The following is a 27,149-nucleotide window of genomic DNA, read 5'->3' as shown; positions in this document are numbered from 1 at the left end:
GCTCAAAAGCAAGTCTTAGACCAAGGACTTGCGGGGTAATGAAAATGTTTGCCAGTGCATGGACCACGTACCTTGAGTTCTTGCATGACGCTTCTCCTCCTTGTGTGTGGGTGGCTTTCTTCTAGACAGGCACTTTTCAATTTAAGAGCAAATCTTGGATTAAAGACATTTATCTAAAATATAGTTTCTCCTCAGATTGGCATCCACAGAGCCCATGGTATCACTGATCATTTGTTTTGAAGCAGCATCTTAGCCTCTCTGAGAGTTTCTGAGTGAAGGAAGAGTGGCTGCCCTGCCTGCTTGTGCTGGGTGGCTGCTTTTTGAAGATACTCTGCCAGACTTTGTGAAGGAACAGTGCTATCCCTTAGCAGCATAAGAAATAGAAGAACAGAAAGAAAGTTTTGGCAGCAGAACTATGAAAAATCCTACCTCAGTGTGGTCAGCACAAGCAGGCAACTTACAGTTCAAAAATTTCATCCAGGACGAGTCAGCTGGAGGAAAGAAAGGGGAAGGCCTGCAGGAAGAGCTGCTTCATTTGCGTTGTGCACTAGGTGCACTGACACTGCCCCAGCAACCAGAAGCAGAACAGAACAAAATAACAAAACACAGCTGCAGCATCTTTCAGAGTTCTCCAAAATAATGCAGGTAGTTAAAGCAGCATTAGACAGAAGGTTAAAGTGCCCTGGTCTCTGAAAATGTCCTTGGAAAAACAGTACCTCTCCCTCTGCTATCATTCTGCTCTGTGGACCGTGAGACAAAGGGAGAGTCGTATCTGTCGACTTTGGTGACTACAGACAAAACCACTAAGGAAAAAGATTTGTATTCTTCTGTGTCCACAGCACTGCACAGCAAAGGGGGAGTGTGAGCTGGAGCCTGCTGTGCTTTTCATGGCAACAGCCCAGCTGCTCATGGGAGCAACTGCAGGAGGTGTGGAGTCCTCCCTGCACTTACTGATGCCATGGGCATGAAAGATGCTCAGCAGTGCTGCTGAAATGCAAAGCAAGGCTGAGAATGAACCCTGCGGACAGCTCATCTTCACAACCCCATCGCTGGCATGAGGGGAAGGGCAGATTGTTAGTGCTTATTGCTGCAGCTGATGCTGGAGGAAAAGCAGAGGTGTGCTGCAAACCAGCGTCTGGGATGCTGGTTTTGGTGGGGGGGAGAGCTCCTTCCCTGCAAACTGAGCACATCTGCTCTAGAAGTGGCTGGGAGGCATAAATATTGGATAGCAGATTGCCAGCTCTAGCTCCTGTGTGGCAGGATCTCAGGAAATGTAAACAGGGCTTGGAAATATGCAGAAGAAGGAAAAAGTTCTAGAGAAGAAATATATATATATCTAAATGAGGTGGAAGAAATGAGTGATAACTCGAAGATATGGAGATAGTGAGTTCCTACTGGAAACCAGTTCCCATCAAGGAACAAAAACAACATGCAAAAAAGGAGAAGCAAGGCAGATCTCATCAAGTATTTGTGAAGAGCAGGGAAGGGAGGCACTTGGAAAGTCAGGTCACATATAGATAAACTGAAATGGGTGGCAGACATCCAGGTGCCTGACTTTGCAAGGTACCAAGCTCTTCCTATGAGGTTCACTGTGTTTTGTATCACAGCTAGTTAAAAAATCCAGAGGGTTTAATTTTTCCTCCTCTGTGAAATTCTTGTGATGAACCCAAGTGAATCCAAGCCACTTACCTCCATATCTTCCATAATAAATGTTGAGTTTTTAGTTACATTGGCTAAAAATAAATCTCTGTTTCTGATCCAGTGTTAGGACAACTTTTGCTCTCATTGTACAGTGGGTGTGCAGGGCATATTTCCTGCAGGCACCTCACTGCCTGGGACCCATCTTCAGTGCCTCATCAGGTGGACAGCTGGCCTGGGGTCTTGAGGATTCAGTCACCAGAGACCAACCAGGCCACAATACCTGAGTGATGCCCTTTGGAAGCATTTTGAATGTGAGAGCCATTTTGGTGGGAAAAATACAAAATTCCTTGAAAGGCTTCAAGGTTTTCTGCTTTATGTTTCTTCTATTTCAAAAATTATTTTCCTGCTCAATAATGTTTTCAGTTCCTCCCCTCCCACCAAGTCCTGCTCAGCTCATTAGAATTTCACAGAGGGCTGGAGGTGTGCAGTCCTTTACACAGGCCTCACAAAAAACTTTCAAAACAAAACAAAACAAAAAACCCCTAAACTCCAAATGAACAAAAGAGAGAAATATCAGGCTAATGACAGCAGACAGCACCCTGGCAGGAATTGCCTGTAGTACAGTCCCTTGTGGGAAGTGCGGAGTATTAGAGGCTGAATAAATGCTGGGCAAATCCTAAGGTGTCCTCAGGTGTTGTCTGGGAGGTGGGTGGGTGATGGCAGAGGTTTTGTGTGCAGGCAGGCAGGCAAAGCTGGGGAAGGCAGCTCTCGCCAGGAGAAGCTGCACAACCTGAAGTACTGCAGAAATCCCCAGGAAAAACCACAAAGTTCTTGCTGGGGCTTAGTGTTCTGCCTCCTCTTTGGGAAGGATAGATGTTTTCTGCTTCTTTGAAACAGTTAGTAAATAATTAAAAGAAAGAGACAAAATATTCTTTAAGGATAATCTAGCCTTCTGTTTCCATGGCAACCTCCTTCCTAAGCCAGAAGCCTTTTGCTCCAGTCATAGAGGGGGGGTGAAAGCCCTTTTGCAAGGAGGTGGGTGAGGGGGCATGACCCTGCTGGGACTTGAAGGGGAGACATCCTGCAGAGCAGAAGGACTGCCATAAACCCCAAACCACAGGAGAAACAAAGATGTCACTTCCAGGGACAACCAGGAATAAGCCTTGAGGTATCCATCCAAGGGGCTGCAGTCACCCCATGAGGTCACCACCACCATCTTTTTATCCTTCTTCCCTCCCAGCTATCCCAAGTGCAGGCCATGTTTCTCTCATGATCAAATATTGGGGTAATTTCTAGCACTCTACCAATCTCTAATGTCTCTCCCATTGCTCAGTTGAGACATTTCACAGCCCATACAACTGCCAGGACAGCTTGGAGTCCCACTTCTGTGTTCTCTTATGACAAACTTCCAAGAAACATTCTGTGCATTGAAGTGTCTGGGGTTTGGATGGGTTTCAACTCTTTGGGTTTTCTGGTAAACCCTGCCTCTGGCTTCAAAGCAGCTCTGGGTTTGGGTCGAAGCCTTGTGCAACCCAAGTTCATGGTTCAGCCATTTAGGGACTGACTTCCTTCCCTAAGGATGTGAAACCATGTGTCGTGTCCCTCCTCTCTGCCCACGGGACAGCGAGCAGGGGTAACTCACTCAAAGAACCACCAGTGCAAAAAAAGCATTTAAAGACCCTTATTATTGCTTTAATAAATCTGTATTTGCATCTTTCTGCAAGGACAAGGACCCAGGCTCTCCTGTCCCCTACTCACAGGTCTGACCTCCCTGCAGTCAGCATGCACACTTGCAACAGAGCAAATGAATTAAGTCCCCACAGTAATCATCCTTTTCCTGGCTGCTGGCCCCAAGTGATGTGCTCACTGTTTACAACCCTGGTTTGTAAGATGCAGCAGCTGCTTTAAAGTCAGGTCACAATAAAATCAGAATATCTTTTGTGCTGCCCTCTTCGCAATGCTTCACATGCCAGCTGGGAGACCTCTGGGGGGGCTGCAGAGGCCCTCTTGGTCTGATGGAAAAAAATGGGACAGGGAGCCCTGCTCCTTCTCCTCAGTACTCTAAACATTTGTCTCCATTAGGCTGCTATCATCTCCCTGCTGCCCTTCCCAGTCTGTCTTCTCTGACACACCTGAGTGGAATATCCCTGGGGTGGGACATGACATCCAAAATCCTTTGTTCCCCTTGGGTGGTTGGGTTTTCCTACCCACTTGCAAATCTGGGAAGGGCACAAAGCCTTAGAGTTGCTTCAGGAGGAGATCCAGGCTGGCCCTGCCAGGAAGGAGACTTGTGCAGTTGTACCACTGGAAAAGCAAGGAGGGCTGCAGCCTCTGGAAGCCTTGTTGCAACCATGCTGGGAGAGGATGATGCTGAACAGAATCCTGGATCCTGAGGCAGGTCATGGTTTGAGGGTCGCTCTACCCTCACTCTCCAAAATCCTCCCCACTCCCACTGCCCTGCAAGGCAGACACAAGGAGAGCTGCAGCTCTCCCTGTCCCTCTCACCCATCTCTCCAGCTGGTGAGCCAGTTGGCCTGGGCACAGCACACATCAGCATCCTCACAATGGCATGCACACACAAACACACACACACTCTCCAATCAATATTCGCTGCTCTCCAGGCCCATGGCTGGCACTGATTAGGACTCTGGTCCCAGCTACACTGATGCAAACCAGGAAAATGCCGGAGGATGATGCTAGGGAGGAGACAACCACCACTGAGCTGAGGATGTCCTTGCAGGGTCTTCCCACTGGAACTTGGAACAGGGTTAGCCCTCAGTCAAGGGACAGACTGTGTTTTATGTTGTTGAAGCCCCCTTTGCTTTTATGTCTTTTCTAATATTCTAGGTTTTGTATTCTTTTAATATATATAGCTATAGATACAAAAATAACAGATAGGTTTCTCTAGGGATAATTTTTGCACCTTTGGGCTTCTAAAATAAAATATCACAATTACTGCAAATAAAAGGGGGAAAAGTTCAATTTCCTCTCCCCTTTTTACATCCCCCTTCCCTTCCAGCCTACTTCTCCCACTTCAAATATCCCCATGAGCCTTGCAATTTTTTTCCCTTTGTAATTTTCCTTCTTTGGAAAATGAAAAAACCAAATCCACAAAACAACAACAAAAATAAGCCATGTAGCCTCCATCTCTCCTTCTATGAGCATGCCCGCTGTGTTCACACATTCCCTTCAAAGCAAGGCTTTTCACCTCAAAACGTTTCCCTGTGGTCCATGGCTATTTGCTTTTCTCTGTTGCTGGGGCCAGATTTTCACCTGCTTTAAATCAGCATGAATTCACCTCAAGCCAGAACTCTGCTGCTTTACACCAACAGCATGTTTTGCCAATTTACGCTCATCCTGAAGATCTGGCCCACAATTTTTAACCTTGGAAATGGAAGCATGGACAATAAAGAAGTTCCCAGAAACACACCAGGCAAGCCGCAGATGCTCTTCTCTTGCTGCTTACCCTGCTTCCCTTCACCCCACTCTCACAGTTTGGTGTAGCAGCTCCCTCAGGCCCCCCATTCTCTTGTTCCTCCTTAGCACTTTCTGGAATTCATAATCTCTCAGTAAAAAAAATAAATAAATCGATCTCTCTATATATGTATATGTATATAACTGAACAGCTGCCACGTAGCAGTCACCTGGCTGGAGGGTCCTGTCCCTGCCAGCCCCATGGCCTTTTCTTGTCACTATAGTCTCTGGGGTCATGGCCCAGGTCTTGCCCTCAGGCAGGACTGTTCCCGTATTGCTTGCACTCTCCCACACCTCTGAGGTACGGTACCAGAATATTTATTTATATATATATATCTATATATATATATATATATATTTACGTATATATATATATATTTATAATTTTTTGTTTGCCTGTTTTCTTTTTCTTGCAAATCCTTTGGAATTGCTGCCAAGGAGAAGCTAGTGAAACATGCTCCCCATGCCAGCGGCCGAATGCTCCCTCCCTGCACCTCAGGGACCCTCATCTGTTCCTCTTGCTGACTCCGTCCCCCAGCTCCAGCTCGGAAGGGAGCGGGGAGCTGCGGCCCCCTGTCCCCAGTCTGCCGGGGCCACCTGGCTCCTCTCCTTCCCTGGCCGAGGGGGTGTCCTTGCAGAAGTCCGTCACCCAGGAGGGCATCGAGAGGAAGCCCCGAGGGTCGACGGTGTAGAAGGGCTTGGCGTGGTGGGCGGCGGGGCGGCGGGGCGAGGGGCTGGCCTGCAGGCTGCTGGTGCTGCTGCACTTCTTCACCAGCCTCAGCGCCGGCGGCGGCGGCGAGAAGAGCGAGGTCAGCGAGAGGCTGCTGAGCGTCTCCGAGGGCTCGCTGTTGTTGCCCCCGCCGCGCAGGCTGCTGCCCGCCCCCTCCTCGTCCGAAGGGTCCATGGAGTCGTGGTGGGTGCAGCCGGGGCTGGTGCTGCCGCCGCTGCTGTGGCTGCGCTGGTGGCGGCACAGGCTCCGCAGGTTGAAGAGCCCGCGGCCCCGCAGGCTCCGGCGGCGGGAGGCGGGGGACAGGGCCGCTGCCAGGGGTCTTTGGGTGCCCGGCGCCGGCATGGGGCACAGGGCCACCGGCAGGGCCAGGGCGCAGTGCGGAGAGTCGCTGAGGTTGAGGCTGGTGTCCTCTAGCGTGGTCTGCAGGCTGCCGGCCGAGCTGCTGCTCCGGCTGTCCAGCGACGTGTCGCTCTCGGGGGGCTGGGGAGCGGAGCACGAAAACACAGTGCTCAGGAAGGAGATGGGCAAGAGACTTTGCCTTATTGGTAAAGGGGTACTTTGAGGTGTGAAAACAAGCCACCATTACAGAAAGGGGGAAAACTCCATTCCTCTCTTCTTTCCGTGGGAAGGGAGCCATAAACCAACCAGTGCTTCAAAGCCCTAGCCGTGCAGCCTGCCATGGGATTTCTTTCTGGGCAAGGAGGAGCAAAGGATTCAGGATGAATCTACCCTCCCACAAGAAGTGCTCCACCAGAGGGAAGGGATGCTGTGTCTGAGCCCTGCAGCACCTATCACTGTGCTCTCCCTGAGCACTGATGGTCCAGGAGGCACCAGAGCAAAGGTTCCCTGTGGGTCCTCCCTCATGGCTTGCCTATAAACCTGCCACACACATGGGGACACATCTGTCAGGTGCACAGGAATCAAGGAGCTTCTGTGCAGACCTCCTCTCATTTAAAAAAATCAGCAGTATCTGGGGAGAGAAAAGAGGGCCCATGGGTCTTTTGACCAGCACTAGCAGGAGCTACCCTTGCATTTAGGGTACAAAGGTGCAGTCTTAATTTCCTTGTATCAGGGCTCATCTAGTGAAGCTGCATTTTAGTTGTTTCTAGGAAATTGGTCTGCACTGTGTGATCCATCACTGGGACACTGCACTGGGATTGATGCATGTAGGACTGGAAGCAGTCTCCTGAAGCAGTCTCCATAGATATTCAACACAGTCCGTGTAAAATAATCAGAAGTTTACTAATTTCTCCTTTACAACAATTCAGTACTTTTGTCCCAGTGGTGTGCCAGCTCCAGGGCTCTACCTCTTTTGTGTCAATTTTAGCAGAGGTTTCAACACTGCAACGACTCAATCTCAGACCAAGGCTAAATTTATCCTTGGTGAATTTATACACATTTGTATTGCGCCAACAGTGTCTGTCATATATAGCTGAATAACACCTGATTTTATTTTTTCAGTTTGTCTGGAACAGAGTGCCCCTGTTCATGGAGTATCTTCCAAGAACAATAACAGGGATTTCTACTGGGCTTTAATCTCTGCACTTCAGAGACACCTGACATCCCCCCAGTGCTTTTATTCTTCTCTTTTGTTAGTGAGACATAGCTGCCTTTTCAGAAAGAGATGGCACCTTTCTGGGGCGTGAGAGTTAAGTGGGCAGTGCTAAACAGTGAGCTTAGGGACACAGTGTGTGGATGGGCACTCAGGGATGTGGAGGCTGCAGCTGTTCCAAGAGAGAAGGAGCATGATTTGGAGTCACAGTGTTAAGGGGACCTGAGGAGGCTGTGCAGCTGTCACCTCCCTGGCCCACACCATGGCTGCTGTGCACACAGGTGTCTGCAGCACACCCAGAGCCAGGGAGCCAGGGGGGAGCTACAGAGTGATGTGATTTCATCTTCATGTGAGGCCCACTGCAGCTGTCAAACTATTTGTTGATCCAAAGCAGAAGAACAAATGACTTCATGGGGTGAGAGCTATCCAAGACCACTTTGCTGTACTACCCTCTCTCCTCCCCTGCCCTTCTGTATTCTGCAGTCCACTGAGCTCCTCCTACGGACCCAGGTTATCCAGGCTACCCAGCCTGTGAGCACAGCTGCCTCTCTCCTTCCTCTGCCCTCCTCCTTCTTCAGCCCCCTCTGTTTGGGTGGGATGTGAAAATTGAGTTTTCCTAGAAGACAGGAGCAGGGTTCCTCACCTGATGAAGAAGTGAGCAGTTCACACCTGGAGATCTCAGTGACGCCCACGAGCCTTGCAGAGAGATCTTAGGAAGGTTGTGTGGACATGAGACTTCCTCAGGCCCTGTTTGGGTGGCAGAGATGGCTGGGTGGAAAAATTCTGTTGGCACAGGTAACAGAGGGGAAGATGCACCTGGAGAGAAGGGGCTGGGAGGGACTGACAGCATCAAAAGAAAAGGGAGGAGAACAGAAATAGAAGGAAAAAAAAAAAGTTGAAGAGTCCTCTGATTTTATTTTGTGCCTTTGCTGCTATTACACTGAGCAAAGTCTCAGGTCCAGTGAACAAAGGATATTCAGGAACATGCACTCCTGGCCAAGAAGCCTCAGTCTGGTGTTCAGACTAAGGATCCCACTTTTTGCACAAAAACCTGCACCAGATCAGGAAGGCCTAACACAGCTCAGAGCCCTAAGTTAAAAAAAAAAAAACAGGCCAGCTCTGCTGTTGCTCTCACAGAGAAATGCTGAGCTATATTGCCTTGATTCAAGTATGTATTGCTGCCAGAGGACATTCATCCCAGATCTTGCAAGGCAAGAGATGAAGGGAGATAAATTAAGTGGTGGTTTGGGAAAGCTGGGGACCACAGGGCACCAGGGCATGCTCAAGAGTAGAACTGGAGCACTTCCACCAAGGGCAGACGTGTATTATGTGTTCCCTGAACCTTTACTTGGTCTCAGGGGGCAGCAGAGTTTTTCTGTGCTGAGTGAACACAGTTCATCCAGCTGGCATGTCAGGAGAATCTGTCCCCACTTTCTTCTGACTGTGCACTGCTGCAAATGGAGATCAGCACTGTCACAGTATTGCACAGTCATGTGTGAGGGAAGATATAAAAACTAGCAACAAAAATGAAGGACCTGCTTCTCCCCCCATTCCTGAAGCAAATTAGCAAGCTGAAAGCTAAATCTTGGTTAGTGTAACCCCAAGTCATATTAATTCTCCCCCGGCAGAGGGAAAGCAGGAGAAAATCAGAGCTGAGCCAACCCACAGTTTCAGCAGACCTGGAGAATGAGAGCCTTGCTCACCTTTGCTACTTTCATGCTTTAGCCAAGACTGAACTGAGTCGAAAGGTATATTCTCCATTTCACACAGGTAACTCTCTGGGTTTGTAGAGCCATCCTCACTGGATGCTGGAAGCAGGCATTCCCCCAGATTGTCTGCCCCAGTGGAGTCAGGGTTGTCCTGGCCATCCTGCTGGAAAAAATAAGCGAGGACAAAGTGAAATTTAATGGAAGATGATCAAGCAGACTTTTCAATGCCTCAAGAAGAAGATTCTGATAATAACTTCAACCTAGCTAAGAGATGCTCAATTTTCCAGCCCAAATCGCCTTTTGACTAATTCAGAGGAAGTTACTAACAGTAGTGAAGAGAACTTTCAAATACATGTATTCTTTTGTTCTCCTCAAATCCTACTCCACAGTATGTCTCTATGGAGAAGCTCTTGAAAAATGACCAGAATTATATTGCTCAGCAGGGACACCTGGATGAATACAGAACACCTGAAATGAGCAGGGGCATAAGTACAGCACAGGGTGTAGGATGCCATGGCTGACTGAGGCTAACCTTGATCTCCTTAGGATTCAGCTGAGCAGTGTTTTGATTGTCTGACTCATCTCCTAGAAGGATGGAAGAGGACTTGTCTGAGTTGAGGGATAATGCTTCCATTTCAGCCAGCTGGACCTGCAGGAAGGGAAAGGAGCTGTCACAGGTCATGCCTGGAATCCACATTTCAAGCAGTCACACTGTTGATGGTGGATAAGTGAGAGCCTGTAGACCCAAAATCAATTTTAGGTTATATTCCTTGGATATATCAGGAGCTGCCTAACTCATAGCTGGGCTGGGCAGGAGAATTCACTTTTAAAGAAAGGTTGAATGTATGATCTGCAAGCAGGCTGCTACCAGTCCATGCTCCTCTAGTGCCAGAATTGGAGGAATGAGTCCTGTGTCTGTCAGAGCGGTACAGCTGGCCCAAGGCCCTGCAAATAAAGCCAGGCAGGCAGAGGGGTCCCTCAGGCTGGTGACAGGGCAGCTGGCTCTGCTGAGGGATAAGGAGTGGACCCTTCTTTCTGAAGGCACCACAGACAGCCCTGCTTAAACATGAAGGTGCTTTCATTCCAGGGAAAGTCATGCCTTTTGCAATCCATGCCAGTATCATGCTTTTCATATTCTCTTACCTTCATTACTGAAACCCTGTTCCTCTCCAGCTTTCCTGCATCTTGCCTTTCCCCTCTCCTCTAACCTACCCAAGATCTTACCTAACACCATCTTCCATTCTGTTCTCCATCTCTGAACTCAGTCCCCTCCCACACACCCACACTTGAGCTCTGCTTTCTGAAAGCAAGTCTGACCACTGCATTTCTCTCATTCTTGTGCTTCAGCTTTGCTCCAGTCCCATGCCTGACCTTGCTTCATCTTTTGGCCTGTTTCATACCACCCTCTCCCATCCTTTTTCCTCCCTTCTGCTTGACAACTGTTTCTCACAATGCCTGAAAAGCATCTTTTTCTACCAGCCTAAGCAGTTAATCTGTCCCTCCTGTGCTTGGATTTCCATCACTGGTCTCTGGAGTGCCAGAAGTTTGCACCACCAGCAGCTAAGTCTTGAGAGCTGTATTCTGGGTTGTCTTAGTCAGGACAGCTTCTGGCCATGTGTTTGTGTTTGCAAGAGGCAGCTACAGCTCTTGCACCATGACAGCAGGTGAAACATTTGGAGAGATGACTTTCAGCTGGAAGTTTAGTGGCTTCTGCCAATGCCAGAGATGGGAAGAGGTCTCCATCTGAGGGATAATGCACTTTAAACAAACAGAATGAAAACCTGAAGCTGGATTTAAATAAAGTGCACAAATGACATCCTTGTTTGAGGTGTTATTCTGACACAGGAACATGGTGCTGTTCAACCATGGAGAGGGCCCAAAACCAACATCTGCTCCTCAGAGCGCGAACGCACAGAGAGCCCACAATGAACTTATGCCAGGGATGCTACACGGGCACCAGTCAGCAACAACTCCTGCAGAGAAGCACAGTCTTCACTCATGCCACTTAATGTGTGTACTCATCTATTACTCTCCCAAGTGCCTGCTACACCAAAGCAGCCTTACAGCTGTGCTTGTAGAGATGCGAGCATGACATGTGGTAGCATCTGTGACTACCTTTGCCATCCATAAAGAAGGATTTCAACAAAAGCCAGAACAGCCTTTTTGTCACTGAACCACTTGCTTGAAAATTCTGACCACCCTGAGATCTACATAAAACCCGCAGTCAACAATGTCATAACCTAAATAAACTGCAGGTGTGAAAACATATTTCACTGGTGCTCACTGACAAACTCCTATGTGGCTAAACACACTTCAGACATCCATGTACAGAAGTCTGTCAACCATCCCAAGAGTGAAAGGATAGAAATGGCAAGAGAAGAGTTTAGCACCATGAAAAAAGGAGGTTCTGATCTTTTTGCTTCCCTTAGAGCAGAATATTTTTAAATCTGCTGACTAAAGATGAGGAACAAAAAGACAATTTTAATTGCAGTGAGGAAGAAAGGGCTGTTGAATAGATCCCAATCCATGAAACCTGCCAGGAGCATCAGCCTGAGATACTGAACAATGCACACACATCCCTTAGAAAACAACTACTTGCAGATATATCTTTAGGAACAGACCCACGATCACAACAATCCTTCATTGTACAAATAATTGGTTTGAAAATTAAGTATCAGGAGCATAATTGGGAAAACCACTGAGCACTTCTGCTCAATGGCACAAAAAGCTTAGCAATATTAGCATTAAATGTTGTGTCCATCTGCTGTGCTCATCATCTTGGTGAATTGAACTACCAATGAAATTGGAGGGGACATTTCTACCTAATATGTGATTTTTGTCAGAAGGGTGGTTTAAGGCTGATTGGGTGGACAGTAAGCATATTGGTTTTTTCTGACACACACACACTTAAGAGCACTGGATAAATAGTTTTGCCTATATAAATTGCTGTCAATTGCTTCTGGGACTGTACAATTCAGTTTGTGTACAATGCTCATTTGGGTATGTTGATGTACCAGAGTACAGTATAATTTAATGACTCTGTGCATTGGTGATGTTAGCTATGACTCCATGTAGTGATTTACCATTTAAATTTCCTCAATTTCTTTTTTCTACTTTGAAAGTTGACGAGAACATCATGGTCAGTCCTGGCTTAAAATCCTAAGGTATCATTTTGACTCATATAATCCAAAATAAAGCATCTGTATTTTATTACTAAACCCATTCTTGCATAGGTAAGTTCTTTTCAATTCCACATTTTAGATGTATTGAAATATCATTTTTGAAAGTAATTTATGGCTCCATAACACCTATTAGAAAGTATGAGCTAAGAATAATTTTTCAGTTGTGATAATTACTTCAAATTCTTTGCTCTGGCTGTGGGTTGCATTTGAAGATTTTGCTAATCTAGCTTCTTTGCTGGAAAGGTAAGAAAATGGGTTGTTGTCTTCACTCGTAGGCGGGATACTGAAGACTATCTGTGAGATTTTCAAATGTACCAAACTAGCTGCAAATGACTTGGGGGCAATAATTCTGGACTGCCTTAGACCTCATTTGCTGAGAAAGCTGAGCACCAATTGCTGAACATAAAGACTTAAGCAAAGCAGTGAAAATTGCAGTTAATTGAAAACTAGTTATTTGGTTGCATTAATGCAGAATTCATTTGCAAAGTGTCTCAATAAGGATAAACTACAGCAATATTTGCATTTTGATAGTTTCAAAAGGAAGCAATGGGGAAAAGCAGACAGCTGAGAAGCTGAAAAAATATCAGAGCATCAGAACTAGGCATCAGAGAGCAAAAAAATATTGCTTTCTTCAAACATGCATAGAATAATCTGCCAGTAAGAGCTCCTTCCCCAAGTTTCCCTTGTTTCTTTATAAGCTATAACAACATATCCAGTCAGTTACCGGGAAAGAGAGGGTGAAGTTTGCCACTGATGTACCAATTTCAGAAGAGCCACACTACTGCTACAGGTCTGACCACACAAAATCAGAGCACCTACATACAATAAAATTATTTCAGAACCAAATTAGTTCTGCTACTCACCTAACTCTTCCCAGACTATTTTGCTCCTCCTATTTTTTCTCAACCTGAAAAGACTAATTGCTTAGGAAGGAGTTTTCCAAAGCCTCTACCAACTTTAGTAGCTCAATAAGCCATTTAGTCCTGCTCTTAGCCAACAATCCATTTGTCAGCTAACAAACTTTTTCAGTGGGCTCACTTTTATTTCGTTTTTGCTCAAACTAATGAACTGGTTTTCAACACAAACCAATCCTTGCTCAAAAACTCTATTCAACAAAGCATTTAAACATGTGCTTAACTGATTGGCCTCAATAGGGAATAAGCAAGCATATGCTTAAAATGAGGACAAAACACAACCTTGAATCTCCCACTGAATTGCTCCTGAGTGGTCTCATTGGGGTGAGATCCTTACAGTCCTCTATCCAATGTGAGCCTGAACCTAGACTTTTCTTGCAGAATTGAACACAACAAGAGCTGCCAAGGGATGCCTTCACAGTCATTTCTCTACAGGTCATTCAGTCCCTCCTGACACGAGTCCTGTCACATCTCACTTTTCCACCACCTCAAACATCCACGTGTGGCTGAGGAGGGCAGGCCTGTACTAGAGGCAGTACCAGCACTTCACAACAGATAACAAACACAGGTCCACAAGCTCTACTGTCTACACAATCTACAGCGAGGAGCACACATGGGACGACCTGCGGGCCCGTGGGTGTGCAGGTCTGGGGGGAAGAGTCCCCTCACACATCCTCGTACGCAGGTTACCTCTTGCTTGTCATGGTTACACTTCTCGCACATGGCCGGCGAGGAGTAATGATGGAAGACGGAGCCCGATAGGTTATCGATGATCATTAACTCCCCGTCGAAGGAGTCCTTAATAATTAAAGAGACACTGTCCAGCCATAAGTTCTCCTAGGGGACAAGAAAGGGGGGAGGATGGGAGAGATCATTTTAAGAATGTCGAGTTTTTTGCTTTCAAGTTTCATGTGTATTTGGGGTTGGGTTCTCCACCCTGACTCATCTGGAGCAGCATCTTGTTCTGCAGGTACTTGCACAGGGTCACTGGGGGAAACATTTGCTCCACAAGGTGTGTAAAGGTGCCAGAGTTCAATGAAAAAAAAGAAATAATAAGGAGGGACAGTCTTCACTCACTTTCAGTGCTCACGTCTCCCTTCCAGCTCTGCTGGAGTCACTCACTCTTGATCTGCCATTTCTCCTGCACTCTTCTCCTGAGCTTCCCTCTCAAATTTGCTCCTGTCACACCTTTAGCTGATCTGCTCCATCCCTCCTGTGCTGGCCCTCAGGTTCCTACACCATGATGACAATGAACAGGACACACTGCTGTCATAGCCTTGTCCCTACATGATCCTATCAACTCAGAAGTCTACTGCTGAAAGCAAACCTTTCACCCTGAGGTGGAAGACTCTGCTACTGCTAAGCCCTGAATCATCTGAGCTGCCCAGCTAATGCCCACAGCTCCTTGCTGCAATCTGGTTAGTAAGTTCAAAGGTGTACTCACCTGGGCTGGAGAGTAACATCTCATGCACAGATGTCCTTCGGGTTCTGTTCTACCACCACCTCCTCCTGTTCCTGCTCCTTTTCCCTGTCCTGAATTTGGAGAGCCTGACTTGTGGGAGCACAGCCCGTGAGTAATTTCCATCTCAAGCTCAGCATCCATCTCTGCATCCTCCTGGGCCTCCTTGTTGCTGTCGTCGAGATGTTTCATGAGCACAGCTACCACCACGTTGATGAGGACAAACTGGGCTGTGAGCACAAAGCTGACAAAGTACAGTGGGGAGATGAACTGCAGGTTGCTGAGACAGCTGCGGTCATCGTGGCTGCAGTCACGCAAGGTATCCTTGAGGGGAAGTTGGGATTGAGAAGGAACCATGGAAGGAAGGAAAGACTAAAGTAAGAACAGAAACTTGGCTGTTCTCTCTGTCAAAAAACACTGATGCTAATAGAAAGAAAAAGGCAGACACTTCTGTCACCCCATGTCTTTTGGCATAATTCCCCAAAGAATCTAGGATACTCTCTGTTCATATGCTGTTTGCTTCAGAGCAAAACCATCCAAAGGCATATGAAGCAAACTTTCAGACCATGACATGTTGCTGCCACCATAGCCCCACATATGTAAACAAGACCAAAAATGAGCAGGCTGGTACTGCCTTCTCCCATCTATTCTCAAAAGCACCATTTGTGATGAAAGAACTTTCCTTTCTCCATGTCCTCTGAAGGAAGTATTTATTTTGTGTTTTCCTGGTAGCTCTGCAGATGAGTGCCGTGTCCAACACACATGTCCTGTGCAGTCCTGACTACACTGGATATTCCCTCAGCCTAAATGATTTTCTTGTTCCTCCCAAGGAAAATTGGCACTTTTCTCAATCAGATGTCTCCAGGACTAGATGAGTCCAAAGCATGAGTTACCATAGTGGGAAGAGAGACTCTGGACCAAGCAGGGACCTTATCTAGCAACCCAGCTTCTGTGTTCGGTTCCCCTTCCCTTTGCTAGCCCAACCTCTGCTGAACAGACCACACATCAGAATTTCTCTTTCCCCACAAATTGGAGATCCTTGCCTCCAAGTCCCAGTTACCTTCATGATCCCGTTCCAGTTGTCACCCGTGGACACCTGGAAAAGTGTGAGGAAGGCCATCCCAAAGTTCTCGAAGGTGGCGTGGCGGCTCATGCCCTCACAGGGGTTCTCATCATTGCACACTGAAAAACAAGGGGAGTGCAGGGCACAACACTCAGGAGAGGACACACTACCAGCCCTGAGACCAACAACATGGACTCACAACCTGAAGAGCTCAGGTAGTGAATGGTGTCAGCACTCTGCCCAACAGCTGGCTGTTAGCTATCAGTCTGGAAAAATCCCTGATGGCCCAGCCCCAGGATATCAGGCAATGTAACTGCTGCTCAGGGGGATCCTCCCAGCATGTCATTGTCCTGCCTTTCTTCTTGATCAATATTCCATGGCAAGAGATGTAAATAAGATTTTACAAACTTTTTATTGTAATCTTGAATGCAATGTTAGGGACAGAGTGCAGGAAAAGCAAATGTTTAAGAATGTAAGAGAAAACGGAGGCTGCTCTTATTTTGTTAGCCTGTTAGGATAACAATTTAGAGGGAAATTCCTCTTACATCAATTATGCATAAGGGAGAATGAAGTGCATCAAATAACTCAGTCCCTTAATTGAAGAGTTCTGATTTTGAGAAACCCCAACCAACATGTCTGTGGCTCACACTGAAGCATGGTTTGCTTGAGACTTACCCAATTTTCCAAAGAGCTCCACTCCTAGAGCAGCGTAGATGAAAAAGAGGAGCATGAAAAGGAGTCCAAGGTTTCCCACCTAAAAGCAAAGGCACCATCAGCCTATCCCAAAGTCTATTTCATTTGTACAGAAAGTGTTTCTGCATTTCCAGGTCTGAAGGAAGTGAAATCCTGGTATACAAATGCAACCAAACAATTGCTCAACAGTTGAGAAATGTTCAATGATGGATCCAGTTGCCATCAGGGCTGGGTGAGGAGCAGGAAGGTGGGAAGAGAAGGCATGGAAAAATTAAGGACTTAATGGGTTTTTTTGAAACACCAAACAGTTTCTGGTCTGAATGCATGTGGTCACTGGGCCTACGTTAGGAGCATCACTTCAGGAATCTAATTTAGTCATTGCAACTGCTGTGCCATCCAAATTCAGGAGAGAAATAAATGATTCAGCCCACCCACTCCCCTGGACTGCCACATCCTGGCTCCCTATATACTCACTGGAAGGAATTATTTCTGATGACTAAATTAGACACCATAGTAAATGCTGTGAAAGCACACTGCTGGGTCTGTGTCTACAGGGCGTTAAGAAAAGGAAGTTAATAAAACTTAGCTAAGGACTACATTTCCAAAGGGCTCTTTAAAATTAAAGCTCTATTCACTATTAAGAATTGCTGCAGTGTAACAAAGACAGGAAGGGAATTGAAACAGGACAACTGGAGATGCCTTGTATGCCATTAGCAAGCCAAAATCCCTGATTTGAGTCTGTGCTCTAGGAACAAAAAGAAAAAGGTCAGGAAGAGGAGAAAGTGCAAGGGAAAGGACAGCTTATTTTAAACTACTTCTTTTGGCAAAGCCAATAAATCTTAGAGAATAATATTACAGATAATTCAATTGTCCCCCGAAGACCCAGTGTATAAAATACGGAGACTAGATTCATTCTTTTAATGCTGAAACTGGTGGATTTTAGACCTTGAAGTTCAGATTTTTACGCAACTATAAGTATGGAGGGATTTTTTTATCCCTGCTACACAACTTTATTAATCAAAGCCAACCTGTTATAGGAAGCAGCAAAAGCCACTCAATAGGAAGTCATAGGCTTTGATACTGGAGGGATTAAGTACTGCTTGTTATTATCTTCCAGGGAATACCTAGAGACCAAACTTTCAGATATCTGCTTGCTTTGAGGCAGGTATTACTGACCTCCAAAAACCTGGCTTACAAACTTGGTTAGCAAAGGAGCTGTAGGCAAATGGGAAAAATCAAAAACGAGAAAGTGTGGAACAATATACTTGTGGTTTTTGGCTAGGACCAGAAACAGAGACTCACAGGTCCCAGCTGTGCTCTTTGCCATCTTGAGCAAAACACTTTACTGTCTGATGACTCTGTTTTTCTGTCTACATGACAGGGATATGAATATTTCTTCCTCCCTTATTTATTATCTGTATTTTGGGGGTAGAAGTTGAATCTCATCATTTAAGTGCAAATATATTGGAGAGTCCTCTTACCAACCGTTTCTGGATACTATTTCTTAATATCTGTGTGCATTTATCTGGGTTTCAGAATAAACATGCCACAGACATGCAGACACTGGATCTGAAGACTTGCCCTGTCCCAGATCCTTTCCTGAGAAAAATCGTCTGTTGTGGCTCCTGGAATGGAAAAGAGCAAGGTGCAAAGAAGCTGCACTGAGCCAGTCTGTGGCAGCAGAGCTAATAAAAAACTAATAAAAATTTACATTCCAGATCTGCCTGCACTAAGACCATCCTTTATCTCCCCTTCCTTCTATTGTCCAGTGTATCTCAGCCCACAACTATCCTGAATGATGTTGTATATCCTACAAATGAATTATTAATATTGTTGTTATTACTATTATTATAATAAATCACAAATAAATATTGCTTAATAAAAAGCATGGAAGACCAGACAGAGCTCAGGATCCATAAAAGATCACAGAGTTTCCTTTTCACTTTTGTGCCATCATATTCCACTAATTCAGATTGACATTTATTGTCACCCACACCAGAAGTAAATTCCCTGGGTAACTACTCACGCTGTTTTCAGATTGATTCCCAGCTCATCATCACTCACCAGCACTGGCACATTAGCTGATAAATCAACTGACAAATGCCTGTGCATTTTGATATCACACAGCAGAGCTGCCTTCTCAGGGCCTGCCAAGGGACTGGTCTGATGTACGATCGGCAGAGCCACTTGGTGCCATTACTCCTTGCTTAACAATTCTCCCCCAACAATCCAAAAGGAAGGGGACCAGACTCCCTGACTGCTCATCCATCACGGAGGATGCTCACAGTGGGCTCGAAGCCTGTGTAAAGCACGGTGTCAGCATCTCGTTTGGGAGCAGCTGCCACTCACAGCTCATGAGATCCTTCTGTCTCTATGTCTTGCAGCAGACACTTAACTGCCGGCTGTGTGAGCCACAACACAGCGTGTCACTGCTTCTCATGCATGAGCTGCTCAGAAACACAAAGGGATCCAGGAGGAGGAAAGAAGAAAAAATAGGAAGGGGGAAGCACTGGCTAGAAAAGGAGAGTGCAAATGAAAAAGAAGGAGGGAAAAGGTGACACATTCGGGGAAGGGTGAGAGCTGCAGTGATGGAAAGATGTCCTTTCGTCCTGAAATGGCTTCCAATCATTCTTTCCTTCTTATGGAGAGTGGAGAAAGGAGCCAAGGACTAGTTGCAAACAGTTAGACACTAGCTAGGCATGATGGGAAGAAACCTACCCTTATCCAGGGGTCAAGCCTTATTTTTTCACATGCTGGAGAAGAGAGATGTGAGGTGAGCTGTAACCCCAGGAATGACACAAGAACTTGGACATGACCTGCAGGCAGTTGCCTACACACCACTGTAAACACCATCTCTGAGACCCCACAAGAATCAACCCTTTGGAAAAAGGGACAGAAGAGGAGAGTCTTTTGGGAAAATGTTTTACCTGTGGCAGGGCTTGAACAACTGTATCCAGCAGCGCTCGCATTCCTGTGGCCATCTTCAGTAGCTTCAGGACTGCCACAACAAGCACAAGAGAAGTGTCAGTCAGACTGAGCTCAGAGGCATCCTTTGTGTGACTTACTAATAACAGTAGCACAAGACAGATGTCCTGTATCTCGTTCCCCTAGAAAAACTGGATTTTCCCCTCATTTCTCTTCTTGCTTTTGATGGTACAACCCCAGTTGTTCCTTCTCTTCAAGCTGACATCCTTTTTACTAAATATTTTCTTTCTGCCACCCATGTCTGTTGGGTTGCTTCTGCTTCACCCAGACACTCCAACCACTTGCTTCTTCCCAGGAATGTGTGTCCTAATTGTCCTTCTGCTTTGATTTTCCCTTCCATCACTTTCTCTCCCTTCAGCCATTGCTGTTATGCCATCTTGTCACACCTTGGCCACCCCCTTACCTCACAAATTTCAACCTGCTCAGTGGCCTCTGCTCCCCACACCACTACTATAGTTGCCCCAGAAATGAGTAACAGAGAAGGTTCAGCTCTCACATGATCTGCCCACCCTCCCAGTGTTTCATCTCCCAGGGAACCAGAAAGCCTGAGCTTCTGGGCTATCCTAGATCCTAGAATCCCTGCTGGGATGTGATGAAGGACATCCCAGAGGCTCCTCGAGGGCTGGGGGCAGGGCAAGCTCACAACTTTACAGCCACTGCTCAATGAGTCGTGGCACCAAGCTGCACTCGATGGCCACATGCACCCTGCTCTGGCCAGCGTCTCTCTCACCCCGGGCGATTCGCAGCACCCTCATGATCCGGATGATAGTGGGGTTAATTGGGAGAGCAGCGTTGATTTCAATCTCTTCCAATGTGATGCCCATGACAGACAGCAGCACAATGGCCAGATCGAGCTGGTTCCACCTTTAGGAGAAAAATTGAACAGAATAAATGAAGATAGAGTTTTTCCATTTTCCTGAAAAAGAAAGGTACTTGTCTCCACTTCATCCTAAACATTTCCTTACGCATGAGTTCAAGGCCCACTCTGAGTCAGCCTATATGGGCTTTTCCAGAGAAACAGAGATTCACTTTGCACACACCCTGAGCAGCCAGAGGCAAGCCAGGCTGATTTTAAAGCATGGAGCTGTGTTACTATGGCGCTACGCTTTGACTAATGGGCTCAGCTTTTCACGGTCTTACTACCTTGAATCAACTTTGCTATATATGTTCTGCTTTTGCATGCTCATAGTTTGCCTCAAGGGCAGGAAAAAAAATGTCTCGCTCTAACCTCATCTCCTTTGCTTTCTAGCCTAACCAGCAGACTGCAACCAAGAGGCAATTCTTGGACAACTCTTGCTATTGCCTAGGCATTGCACCTTGTGGAGGATGAGGTGAGGTCCATGCGGTGCAGAACTGGGAGGCAGTCAGTGCACTCTGCCACCATTTCATGGTCTAAATAGGGCCCCATCCCCAAACTTCTACCCCAAACCCAGCTGTCCCACAGCCACAGCTGACAACCCTCTGCTCACCTGTCTTTGAAGAATCGTCGCAGACCAAATGCCACCAGCTTGAGGACTGCCTCAAACACGAACACAGTGGTGAACAGGTAGTTGCAGTATTTGAGGGCGGTCTCCAGGGACTGCCACAGAAAGAGAAGGAAAAGAATTGAGGCAAAAGCAACATCAAACACATAACCCCCCTGTGTGGGGGACTCTCCTAAGTGCCAGGAACTTATCCTGGGTGCAGAAGCTGCCCCAGATATTTGTGGTGGGGTGGGGAAGTGGCCCCACGCTTCCTACCTACTTGAATGTGGAGGTCACCTACTAAGGGCAACCATCAGCCAGCCCCTCTGCTCATCAGAGAAGGGACCAGTTCTGAGGATCAGTTACTGCTCCTTTCTTCTGTACTGTTCAGCATAATCAGGAGGAGGAGGCTATTGCAAGAGAATCCACAAAATGCCATCAGGCTTTTCTTCTGCCAGTAGCCTGTGCCACCTGAGTGACACATTGTTAATGGCACTGGCATAGCTATCAACCAGGAGTGAAGCACAGAGGCTGCTCTGGGTGTGGATTCAGGTCATCTCTGCTGTGCCTTGGTCTGGTGCCAGCACATCACATCTCTGAGCTGTTTGATTTCTGATTCTTTTACAGGCTGCCCCTTCACGACCACCAAGAACCAGTGTGAGCAGTGGGCAGCTTTTGGTGGCATTTTGTACTGGAAGGGTTTGAAGTGCTTTGAGAAGATTGTTTAACAGAGCCTGACAGCAGGCTGGCTTGGGTGGAGCTGTGTTCCAGGGAAAGGAGCTGAAGAGTAAGGAAGACTAGTGACTTGTTGAGGAGCAAAGATCTGATGTGAGGACACCAACAGATAAAGGTTGAGAGTTTCTGAAATATAAAACTGGGCACCATCTAGGGAAAGATGAGAGCTGGGCAGTTGGGCAGGAAACAAGAGGAGCCTGGCAATAGATTTTAATGAGGACAGATTCAACCCCTGATCAAAGCCTGAGTTACCTCAGACAATCTGTTCAGACACCAGAGCTGTCACTTAAACCAAGGGTCTTCTGAAGAGAAAACTGAAATGTTGCTGGGCAGATGTCATGATGAATGCTCTATCTACATATGGAGGTAGAAGGCTCCTTTGATATGTGCAGGATACATTTTTCCCGCCAAAAGAATCTGCAGCTTTGCCAGGAACACTGAGAAGTACATGGTCTGTACCCAAGCAAAGTGAAAAACTTATTTGGCCTCCAAGGTGCTGTATTTGGAACCACACCCTGCAGCTGAGAGAGGCTCTGCTCAGCACTTTGGCCCTGCAGTTTTTCTTATGAAGAAAAGGGAGCTTGGTAAAGATGGACCATCCCATGACATGCAACCAGCCCCTCTGGTTCTCTCAGCTGAGGCCGCATAGCAGGGGAATTGGGCTAAGATTTGGAAATCTGATGCAAAGCCTGAAGTTCCCAGGACACTGCTGATTCCACCACTCCTATTAGGAACAAAGGAAAAATAAAAAGCAGAGCAGGCAGCTAAATTTGGGTGACCCACATATCCACTTACTAATATAAAGCACAGAGACTTAATTGTACCATGCTTTCTAGGGGCTTGACTTTTGCTCAGACACTTTCTCTCTATGGATTTTAATGGATAACAAGTGTCTGAATAGGAACTACCTTTCTGGATACACATGAAAATCTTCACACAAATTTGTCTACTACAAAACTAATTCCTACCAAACTTTAACAGTAGTTTTTAGAGACACCCAAGTGTCCTATTTATGCTGGTGGGCAGCGGTCACCAGAGAGCTGTACCAAAATGGCACTGTCTGGAGGCAGGACTTCTCTCCATGATCTCACTCACCACAGGTTGGTTGTAGTGCTCCAAGGACATAGTGACCACGTTGAGGCAGATGATGAAAGTGATGAAGATGTCCAGGTAGTGGCTGGTGCAGACCGAATGGATAAGGAGGCGTATGTGGCAGTAGGTAGCATAGTACGGCAAACGCTGCGCCTCTTCAGGGGAAAGAGGGATGTGGGCAGAGTTAGGAAGAAATCAGAAGAAAGAGAGAAATGGGTAAGAAACACTGAGGAGGGAGAAGGTGTAAGCTTGGTGATAGGCATTGAAAGAAATTGGAATGTAGTTGGGAGAGAGAAAAAACAGAAAAAATAGGTAAAGGACATAGGGAAAGGGGGAAAAAAATTAAAAACAACAACAACAAACAAAAAAACCAAAAAAACCTCACCCAAAGAAGAAATGGGGAAAAATATATAGGAAAAAAGACAAAGAACAGAATACTAGGAAAAAAATCTGTTAGACTGTGTTTGTGGGAATGGTGCTAAATCAGCATTTAATGTCTTGACAAATTAAGATCACTCTTGATAAAAGGGAGCAGATGGTTCAAGGAGAGGCCCTGGGGTGTTATAGGAGAGAAGGGGAAAACTGGAGCAGAGGAAAGGAAAGCATGCCCATAGGCTGTGAATGGAAGTCTGGGTAGTAGGGATGATTTCCAGGAGCAAGTATGCTTCAGCAATTTTTATCTAAAGGTAACACAAAACAGGACAGAAACACTAGGAATAGGTTTCCTTCACCACAGAGGGTTTTAGATCCCAAGGAGTGACACTGCAACACTGGGGTCACTGGGACACAAAACACAGGGATCTTCCTCTTTTTTTTTTCCCCCCCCTCTTATTAAGATTTGGGTTTAAACACAAAGAATGGTCTGTCCAGGTTCTTCTTCAACCACCAGCTGAGCTGCAGGAAGCCCAGGTGGGACTCTACCCCAAGCACAGGAAGCGCATCAATGTGTGCATGCCCCATGCCAACAGTGCTCGTCAGCATGTGCACAGGGGTGTTTTTTGTATGTTATCTCCTGAGGAGCAGGGTGCTAAAACCCTTCCTCAGTGCCTTCTCTGGAGTCCTAGCAGACCTCCTCAGCCACCCCTCTTCCCCAGACCACCCCAGTGAGGTGTGTGGTGACACAGCAGTGGTGCGGGGAGGAAGGCTGAGAGCACGGCCATGAGCGATGGATTTTGGAGACCAGCTCATTGGGAAAGAAAAATAAGAGGAAAAGGTTTTTCTCAGAAAACCTTGGCCTACGAACCAACCAAACACTTAGGCTGTGCCTTACTCCTTCGCTTCTTCTCCAAGCGTCGCAGGCGCTTCTCCTCCCGCCGGCGCGCCTCCTCAGCCTCCTGGTGCTGCCGGCACTTGTGGAAATTCTCCACCACCACCCCCACGAACATGTTGAGCACAAAGAAGCTGACGATGAGGAGAAAGGAGATGAAGTAGAGTAGCATCCAGGGGTTGTTGTTGATCACTGGCTGGAGTGGGAGGAGAACAGAGGCAGACATTGTCTTAGCAGTAGAAGAATAGAGATGCAGTGGGTGGCAGCCCAACAGATCCTGCTTTACAAGGTATTGAAATAACCATGAGTGGGCCAGGAGGGAGCCAGCATGCCCAGAAAGACACATGCCATTATTATTTCTTCATTACAAATAGATAAAGGCCCACTGACCCTACCACAGACACCCACAGCATAGCCATAGCTACACCTTCCTGCATGGACTAGACAAGACCATGACCCCTTACAAACAGGTGAGCAAAGGATTCAGAAGAGGCCTGGAAGGGACTCTTGGTTTGAGGGAGATACTGAATCAGGATGTTAAAGGATGCTTCTGCCTTACAGGCACAAGGAAAGTGAAAAGGTCCTTTCACAAGAAAGTCCATGTACCTGCTGGTCAACAGCCACAGCATCGAGTCCATTATACATAATATTGACCCAACCGTCCTTGGAAGCCAGAACAAAGAGGGACATCAGAGCCTGCAACATATAAAGCAAAACGGATGTGGAGCAGGTGCATTTGGCAGGCAGAAAAAAATTATTGTGGGTTTATGCTCTAATACACACAGCACTGCAATACTCTTCCTGTGTCTCTGCACACATCAAAACCTGCTCTTTCCCTGACAGAGGACAGGGACAGGGTGCAGCCAGACCCACCAGAGGAGAGAGTTTGTGAAGAACATCAGCTTCATGGCAGGAGAAAAGAGAAAATCAAGCTCTCTGCTGCCACCACTTTTCTTTCCCACTCATCTTGTAAGTATCATTTTGATACCAACCAACTAGTGACACAGCTTCTGCATGGGCATGCAAGCCAAATAACTGCCCCTTCTGGCTTTCCAGGCACTGCATCTGTTCCCTGGGGAGGAGACAAACCCTGTGTTGGGTTCCCATCGGGGGGGGGAGCTGTGGGCAAACTCACCTGTCCCAGGTTGTCGAAGTTGTACTTGTGGTGCACCCACTTGTAGTTGGCTGCCACGCAGTCAGACCGGTTGGTGATGTTCCTGATGTCGACTCCCAGGCAGTGGTAGAACTTGCCCTTGAAAAGCTGCAGGAGGGGAGTGACCCCATCAGCCCCTTTCCCCACAGGGCTCCCCATGCTCCCTGGGATCTACAGAAGCTGCCAAGATGCTGCATGGCCTGCAAGACTGCAAGCCACATAGAGCATGACAGGGACACCACCAACGCAACGTGCAGTACAGGCTCAACCATTGCAAAGGAGGCAAGACCACCCCTGTAAGCTCACACTTGGCTTTTCATCTTTCTCCATTGCTCCAGGGCAGCAGTGACTGTAAGCCCACCATATGACAGCCCTTAAGGCAGCCTTTCTGGGTACAAAGGGAAAAAGTAAAGTATCTTCCAATCAGTCCCCTAGAGTAATCTTCACTCCCTGCTTCCCAGTTACTGAAAGTGCTGATGGGAAAAGAAGATCTCATCTGAGGGTAAAGAACCAGAAAAAAACATCCTCTTCTTCTCATATATATTTTTTCACAAAGCTGCACTGCACTTCTGTGACTCTTCTGCCCAGGGCTCTTTTCCCCATATGGAAGGTACTGGATTGTGCATTTGTACAGATGCATCAGAGCAAACTAAGTATAGCGCATTCCCTGAGATGGAAGTAACGCCCACACCCTTGCTCCTCTGCAATGCAACAGCCAAAAATAAGGAGGATTAAATTAAAAAATTAAAGAAGTTTGTGGGTGGATTTAGGGCTCAGAGTGAGGGGGAGAAGGAGAGCTGACTGGTGGCAGGGTTCATGTGAGCAGGCACTGAGCTGCTTGCCCTTGTGGGGAGACACGGGTGGGTCCAGGGAGCCCTGTGCTGTGCCAGCCCTGGGCTCTTGCTATCACACTGACCCAAAGCCTGACCCAGCTGCTGCCAGGTGTGAGCACTAACTCCTGTCTCTCATGTCCAGCAATGCCTGCACTTGTTGAGCACCTGTCTGTGCTTGCCAAAGGCAGTGTCATTATGGAGATGACTTGTGGAAGAAGGCAAACACAGAAAATTCACTGGTTTCGCTGTTTCTCCTGCTCTGTTTGACTCCCTGTGTCCGTTATAGGACCTGGGGGTACAGATGCCCGTGGGGTGGGGGCTCAAGGGCTGTTTGATGGACAGTAACAACCTACCTGCACACCCAAGATGCCAAAGATGATGAAGAAAGCACAGCAGATGAGGACAATGTTTCCTATGGGCTTGAGGGAAGAAATGAGGGTCTCCACCACCAGCTTCAGACCAGGGGCTCGGCTGATGACTCTGGAAAGAAGGAAGGGGAACAATGACAGAGGGACAGGGCGGGGAAATTTGACCTAAGCTAAGCATTTTCAGCAGCAGCAGACTCCTGTCTCCATGGGCAGTGACCCCTAAGTGGAGATCCCTCCCCCAAGATCAAAAGGCCTTTTCTCTCCCATGGATTTATTCTTTGATGAGGTACCTCCAGCATCAGACCCATATGGCTAAGGGGGACCTCCTTGTGGCCTATTGCTTGTTAAAAACCCCACTTTGCCTGGGACAGCTGGATCTGACCCTGGGACCCCTCCTGGGGGTAACCAGTGGGAGGAGGGGGCCAAGCAGGGCTTGGTGGGGTTCTGACCGGAGGGGACGGAGGGTGCGCAGCAGCCGGAGCACTCGCAGCACGCCCAGGATTTTGGCGCCACCAGCAGAGGCCACAGAGACCACAATGTCAATGAGAGACACGAAGACCAAGAAGCCATCCAAGATGTTCCAACTGCTGCGGAGATAAGCCTGGTCCCCAAAATACAGGCCTAGAGAGACCACCTGGAAGAGAGGGGAGAGAAGAGGGGGTGAAATGGCTCCTATGCTACCTGATAGAGGGCAACTGTGGAGAGAATGGGAGGACGGGGAATAGTTATCAACTCCTCATGACACTGAAGTGTCATCTCATAATCTTTTCCTTTCACCTGGATGTCTGTGAAGGAAAACACCTTTTTTCTGCCTCTCTGAGTAACGCTACACTGTA

At 47.1% G+C, this 27,149-nt stretch overlaps 1 protein-coding gene across 7 annotated transcripts in view; it reads right to left on the bottom strand.

Annotated features, from left to right (window-relative positions):
• Positions 1–2,595: 2,595 nt before the first annotated feature.
• CACNA1I (calcium voltage-gated channel subunit alpha1 I) overlaps positions 2,596–27,149 on the bottom strand; it is a 164,104-nt gene continuing 139,550 nt past the window's right edge. For 2 of the 7 annotated variants that reach the window (XM_074539410.1, XM_074539411.1), the window contains 17 exons: positions 26,763–26,947; positions 26,299–26,425; positions 25,095–25,220; positions 24,566–24,655; positions 23,936–24,155; positions 22,696–22,847; positions 20,872–20,981; positions 20,133–20,266; positions 19,345–19,415; positions 16,400–16,478; positions 15,722–15,843; positions 14,647–14,985; positions 13,893–14,039; positions 9,639–9,755; positions 9,101–9,269; positions 8,041–8,237; positions 2,601–6,325 (listed from right to left, as the gene is read on the bottom strand). In XM_074539410.1, coding sequence (XP_074395511.1) covers positions 5,621–6,325; positions 8,041–8,237; positions 9,101–9,269; positions 9,639–9,755; positions 13,893–14,039; positions 14,647–14,985; positions 15,722–15,843; positions 16,400–16,478; positions 19,345–19,415; positions 20,133–20,266; positions 20,872–20,981; positions 22,696–22,847; positions 23,936–24,155; positions 24,566–24,655; positions 25,095–25,220; positions 26,299–26,425; positions 26,763–26,947 — 3,090 coding nt within the window. In that variant the 3' untranslated portion in view covers positions 2,601–5,620. Of the gene's footprint in view, positions 6,326–8,040; positions 8,238–9,100; positions 9,270–9,638; positions 9,756–13,892; positions 14,040–14,646; positions 14,986–15,721; positions 15,844–16,399; positions 16,479–19,344; positions 19,416–20,132; positions 20,267–20,871; positions 20,982–22,695; positions 22,848–23,935; positions 24,156–24,565; positions 24,656–25,094; positions 25,221–26,298; positions 26,426–26,762; positions 26,948–27,149 lie in introns of all 7 variants that reach the window. The other 5 variants (XM_074539414.1, XM_074539412.1, XM_074539413.1 and 2 more) reach the window with 5 other exon arrangements.

Source organism: Zonotrichia albicollis, chromosome 4 (assembly GCF_047830755.1).
Source record: "Zonotrichia albicollis isolate bZonAlb1 chromosome 4, bZonAlb1.hap1, whole genome shotgun sequence".
In the NCBI taxonomy this organism is placed as follows: Eukaryota; Metazoa; Chordata; class Aves; order Passeriformes; family Passerellidae; genus Zonotrichia; species Zonotrichia albicollis.
Note: the sequence above shows the minus strand (reverse complement) of the source record. Positions and strands in the feature narration are given on the sequence as shown.